This window comes from Sinocyclocheilus rhinocerous, unplaced genomic scaffold (genome assembly GCF_001515625.1).
Source record: "Sinocyclocheilus rhinocerous isolate Xijiao unplaced genomic scaffold, SAMN03320098_v1.1 scaffold3785, whole genome shotgun sequence".
NCBI classification, from domain to species: domain Eukaryota; kingdom Metazoa; phylum Chordata; class Actinopteri; order Cypriniformes; family Cyprinidae; genus Sinocyclocheilus; species Sinocyclocheilus rhinocerous.
The window spans coordinates 189,561-196,041 of NW_015628674.1; the positions used below are offsets into that span (position 1 = coordinate 189,561).

The 6,481-nt window shown below is 35.6% G+C and overlaps 1 protein-coding gene across 1 annotated transcript in view; it reads right to left on the reverse strand.

Moving 5' to 3' along the window:
- Nucleotides 1-421: 421 nt before the first annotated feature.
- Nucleotides 422-6,481, reverse strand: part of LOC107737903 (kelch-like protein 10) — a 9,143-nt gene continuing 3,083 nt past the window's right edge. Inside the window, exons 2-9 of the mRNA XM_016549539.1 lie at nt 4,963-5,192; nt 4,388-4,880; nt 3,611-4,030; nt 2,394-2,591; nt 2,136-2,285; nt 1,033-1,149; nt 839-930; nt 422-557 (exon numbers count right to left, since the gene is read on the reverse strand). Of these exons, the coding sequence (XP_016405025.1) occupies nt 422-557; nt 839-930; nt 1,033-1,149; nt 2,136-2,285; nt 2,394-2,591; nt 3,611-4,030; nt 4,388-4,880; nt 4,963-5,192 (1,836 nt within the window). The remainder of the gene's footprint in view (nt 558-838; nt 931-1,032; nt 1,150-2,135; nt 2,286-2,393; nt 2,592-3,610; nt 4,031-4,387; nt 4,881-4,962; nt 5,193-6,481) is intronic.

Sequence of the window (6,481 nt, forward strand, 5' to 3'; positions counted from 1 at the left end):
TTAGCTTTACATGACTTGCTCACCAATGGATCCTCTGCAGTGAATGGGTGCCGTCAGAGGAAGCGTTATTATGGATTATGAAATCAGCATTTAGGCCTGAATCCTTGATGTATTTATTTCTTACAAACACACACGATGTTAACTGTTGGACTGGTGTCGTGTGGATTACTTTGTTTTTATCAGCTGTTTGGACTCTCATTCTGACGGCACCCATTCACTGCAGAGCATCCATTGCTGAGCAAGTGATGCAATGCTACATTTCTCCAAATCTTTTCCAATGAAGAAACTATTCCTTAAGTTTAAAGTGCACAATCCAACACGTTTTTTTTTTTTAAACTGCATTTACTTATATCATATGGCATCTGCTGTGATGTTTCAGTGTGCATTCTCGTTCGAATGTCAGATATCCACTGGAGGTCGATCAGTCACTGTCAGACTCGTCATCTGATGTCTCTAAAGAGTCTCGATCCACCACGTACTGTGTGACATCAGGTAACCCGGATATCACACAGCAGCTCACAGCACTGCGGGAAATGCTCATGCTGCAGACTTCATCCCTTTGCGGAAAAAAGGTAGATAAAGTTGCATAAAGACACTTTTCAAGAGCCAATCAATTCTACACAGATAAAATCAACTCCTGTCCACTTTTTTCTGATTTAACATCCCATTTGTCTCAGCAATGCATCTAATATGATGGAAAAATGGGCATTCAATAACAATCAAAACTCTCCATTTAATAAATTCAACTTTTTGGCACCAATTAGGTCATTATTAACTTGTAGACATAACATCATGCGGTGTGAAATGATTAGTGAGCTGTAGTGTTTGTGAACATTACCATTCATTCGTCATCCGGTCGTAACACTCCACATCCCGGCAGGTGCCGACTCCATTAAACCCCCCGGCAACAACCAGCTGATCATCCACCACCTGCAGTTCAGCCAATCAAATAACTATATGTATCACAGACAGTATGCATCAATGAGAAACTTCAAAAACTGCTATTTCAGCAGAATTCACATTAGATGTCACCTCAATGCCGAAGTTGCTGCGTGGGTTTATCATAGACCGGATATCATGCCAGGTGTCATTAAGAGGGTTGTAGGCCTCAGCACTTCGCAAACGAGCGGCACCATCAAAACCACCAACCTTGAAACATAAATGTGCATTTATCTGTAAATATACAATGTTTAATCTAAAATGTTTTATTTTAAATGCACTCATGCATGCATATCTTAGTATCCATATTTGTACAGTCAATAACTGTGGCACCTTAAAACACCATATTTTGTATTTTCATATTTATGTACACATGCATAATACTCACCAGTGTTATTATGACTAAACCAAACTGAATTAGACTAAAACTTCACTAGAATTAAAACCATAAAAATGCATTACTTCAAATCAAATGTAAACTAATCAAATGTTAACTAAAATAAAATATATATTAAAAAAACCCTTATACTTTTATTTCAGGTTGTTGCAAAAGCAACACTTTATTTAGTTTAAGTTGCCACCTTTAAACACGTTTTGTTTATATGTATAATACTCATCAGAGTTATTATAAACTAACAAAACTAAAACTAATAATTAAACTAATGAAACCCAAAACTGAAACCATAACAAAAAACATTTATTTGAAACCAATTAAACATTAACTGAAATAAAATGAAATATATATATATATATATAAAAAATTCATTAACATTTTCATTTAATTTAAGTTGTCACCCTTAAACACCATATTTTGTATTTTCGTATTTCTGTATGTGCATATATGTATTATGTGTTATGTATATATCTGTATGTGTTATTATAAACTAAAGTTAATCCCATAACAAAACAATACTTGAAACAAAATAAACATTTACTGAAATAAAATTTAAAAAAAACTTTTATTTCAGCTAACTGTAAAGGCAACATTTTTATTTCATTTAAGTTGAAGTAATAAAGTAGCTAAAACTAAAAATTCTAACTTAATAGACATATTTAAAATAAAAATAATAAAAATGATGCAAAAAAACATTAAAATGAAAACAGAAAATATAAAAATAAAAAAATTTAAATTATAAAAACAAATATGAAAAATTATAATAGTATATCACTGATACAAAAATAACAGTGGTACTCACAGCATAAACTAGATTTCCATAAGTGATCACACCAACACCACTGCGGCGGCTTCTCATGGGAGCGATGAGGCTCCACTGGTTGGTTTCGGGGTTAAAGCTCTCAGCTGAGAAGAGACACTCGACCCCAGTAAAGCCACCACAGATATAAACCTGCCAAACGCACACAAATACAGTATGACACACTGACAGTGTCCGACATGTTTTCTACAATACTTATTCTAAACTGTAGAGTGTGGAGTCATGAGCAAATGTGCTTACCTTGCCCTGCAGTGAGGTGGCGCTGGCGTCACTCCTCCGTTCATTCATGGGTGCCATCATTGTCCACTGGTTGGTGTTTGTATCGTAGCGTTCTACTGTTTTTAGTCGTCCGTATCCATTAAAACCTCCAATGGCATAAATGAGGCCATCCAGGACAGCAACGCTAACATAACATCGCCGTTCATACATGGGAGCCACCTGATATCAACAAATCATTTGACTTGTTTTTTTCCCTAAATATCATGACTGTGATCAAAACAAAGGATGTTGCCTTGCCTATATAAACAGCATTATTGGGCAATACTGTCTAGTTAAGCAGCTCGCCAGGTTGTGAAATGCAGCTCATGTTTTGATAGCACTGTTATTTAAAAAGCCAAGTCTTTACTCCAAATCAGTTATTTTAGTATTGAGACACTATTACAGTTTTTATGAATTATTATCATTATCAATAGTGGAATTTGTTTTTATTTTTATGTTCCATTTTCATTTTAAATTTTAGTTTTAGTATAATTTTGTTGCGTTTGTGTCCTTTTGTGTACAGTTTTAAATAATTTTTATTAAGTAATTTTTTTTATTAGTTATGTATTTTTAGTACATTAAGTAAATGAAAATGATAAGTCACGCCTTGGCAACTAGCTGAAATAAACAAAATTAAGTTACAATAGTTGTTGGAACACAAAAAAGGTATTTTTTTGGACATGATATTGTGGTAATATACCAAAGGTTTTTTTTTTTTTAAATGTACCATGGTATTACCATACTTTGTCAGACATCCTTAAAGTCCCTTACATTACCAGTTGAATACCATATAAATTAGGGGTGTAACGATTCACTCAACTCACGATTCGATTCACGTTTTTTTTGTTTTGTTTTGTTTTTTACAAAATGAGATTTAAGACAAATTATAAATTAAATGTGTCCTTTTATTATTGCTTGGACAAAGTTAACCAAGTGACAAGTGTATCAAAGTACTATAGCATTACCATCTGATACCATGGTACCATCACATTCATTTTTGGCTGTTCTTCAAATCCTAGTGAGCTGCTAACCTAAACAACTTTTTTGGTGTTCAAATGCACCCATAATGCCCAGAAATTATGTCTAGGTAGGCGATTTACTAGATTTTGAAACACCACCCAAGTATAATAGCACTTTATTCCCAATCCCATTCAGTCCAAACACATACAGTACACAACACAGTCACAATAATTGCTCACCTCTTGCCAAGTTTGAGTGATGGGATTGAATTTCCTCACACTGCTGAAATAATTCTCGCTGTCAAAGCCGCCAAGACAGTAGACGAACCCATCCAGGACCACTGAGCCATGATAGGCTCTGGGAAGCTCATCTTCTTGAGTCACGTTGACCCAACAGTCCGCCCTCGCATCATATGCCTCGATCTCATTGGTGGGATTGCTTACGCTCCACCCTCCGATAGCCAATAGGATCTCATAGGGCAAACGTGGGCGTGTCAGTTGATTAACGAGCTCTGAGCTGGCGGGTTCCTCCATGTGGAGGTCAAAAATGACCTTCATTGCATTGATGACAATGTCCGAACATGCTTCGCTCTCCAACACCAATGCATTGTTTCTGACGTCAGTCATGAAGTAGTCTGGTGACATCAACCCCATTCGAACCTGGAGCAAAGTGAATGAATTATGGGAAAAATCTAATTATGGGGGGAAAAAACTATATGCATATACATAAAATGGGCTTTGGACTTGGGGTCTTGGTTTAAAAAACAGTAAAGCATAATGCACAATTTTAATGATGATTTCATTACATTTTCCCCCCTATTTTTTTTGTATATCTCAGCCACGTTATATTGCATTTTGATATGTAAATGATCATTATAAAGTAGCCACGTGACGTGTTATACTATATTTTGATATGTAAATGATTATTATATAGTTTATTATTTGATTGGCAAAAAGAACAATGGTGGAGGAAGAGAAAACTGTGATTAACACGATGAATTTGTATCTCTGTCTTGCCTTTGAAAGAAGCACAGCAATGTGTTTTCTCCTGTTTTCAGGTGCATGACCAATCCAGCGAACGATGGCCTCAAAAACCATCTCCTCCTGTTTGACGTTCAGCTCATCCTGAGCAATCATCGCCTCTAGATGTCCCAGCGGGAGTTCCAGGAACTCCTCAGATACTTGCAGCACCTCCTCAAAGTGCTGCAGGACATAAAGCCTTGCTTTCCGGTGGAGCATTGAGCAGGAGGGGAAACACTCTGTTAACATGCAGGTGCCAATGCAGTTCTCCGGGCATACGTTTGCTTTCAGGAACTGGCAGCAGGCATCTATTAGATCTGAGATTAAAAACTGATCAGCCGCTGCTAAGAGCTCTGGCACGTTCTCTTCAGTAATGAGGACTGGTCTTGCGTATGCATATTGAATAATAAGAGACATGGTGTCTGAGGACATTCCTGGAATATGGTAGAATTGTTCCTCCATGTTGGTCCATTGGGTGGAGAAAAGCGTCCTGTGGAGCAAATTTAAAGGTGAAACACTTTTCTGAAAGTGATTATTATATATATAAGGCATTGTGAAGTGTCTGTCCTCACCTAAAATAAGGGCTACAGCCACAAAGGATGATCTTGTGCACTTTAAAATGTGTGTCCTGAACCTTGATGATGACGTCAGTGTGTTCGCCCTGTAAGCGAACTTCATCGAACACGTTAAAAGCTGTGTCACTTATTTTGTGCTCCATGTCCTCTAGCTCAAAATCACAGCAATCCAACTTCAGCTCAAACTGATCAAACTCTGACTGAAGCAATCTGATGTTTAGTGAACTCTGTGGAGAGCCAGTGCTAATGAGAATTTAAGAATCTTTGTGACATCATAGTTGAGAACTTGTTGCTCAACATTCTAAATTAGATTTTCTAATCTGGATTAGTTTTTTTTCAAATCCTCATCGCTTTTAACAAAGTTACTTCAAAAGTAAACATTAAAAAACTGTATCACAGTAAACTAAATCACTGACAAATAAAATAGTGTAACAGGTCAAAGGCTTGAATGTGCTATTAAGCATTTTAATGGATTAAAAGCACAGTCTGATTGTTACTCTGAATATTACACACACACGTTTACTTAGCCATCTAAATGGGGACATTCCATAGGCGTAATAGTTTTTATACTTTACAAACTGTATTTTCTATCGCCCTACACCCAGGGCCTCATTAGGACCTTACAGGGCCCTGGGGCTATGACTTACTGCAGGGCCCCCTATTACAAATATAATATATATTTTGATATAATATATATTTTTATCCTATCAAAATTTTGCTGCATTGAAATTTTATAATTCAATATTTTAAAAAAATAAAAATAAAAAATACTAGCCTAAGTAAAAACAAGCTTATACTTAAGACAAGTAAACAGACAAAACAGACAAAAAATAGACCTACTTGAAACACTTAAAGCACTGAATAAGAAATTATATTGTACAAATAAACTGAATAGTCTTCATTGTATAAATTCAATATACATTCATTCTTATTTATTTTACAAAAGTGATTCGGTCAAGGACAGTGATTGATTTTCTTTCAAATGTTTGATTAACATTATTGACAAATTTTAACAGCAGCTAAATTAGGCTGCTTTAGAGGAATAGCTCACCCAAAAATTAAAGGTCTGTTGTTGTTCTAAACCTGTATGAGTTTCCTTCTGCTGTTATATGAAGAGTTAATTTGAAAAAACAGAATAATAAAAAAAAAATTAATTGTGCATTCCAATTATTCTCGATCAAACTGCAGTTGGGTTATTTTGTGACACAACTACTCCATCGTCAGCTTTAGTAAATAACAGGGGATTTTACTGACACTCTAACTCATGTTTTCCCCTCTCTCCTAATTTTTTTTTTAGAATAGCCCCTCTCTCACTTTCTTTTAGAATAGTTTACATTTTTACTTATCGAAGATTGTTCTTTGCATGACCATTTCCAGATTATGCCAGAACGAAGTGAAGAGAGGAAAATGCGGACATTGCAGCGATCATCTGATTGATACGTGGTGCACGGGTCGTTCAAAAGTAAAAATATAGAATAAATGCATTTGATTGGTAAACGAAATTCAAACGTGACGT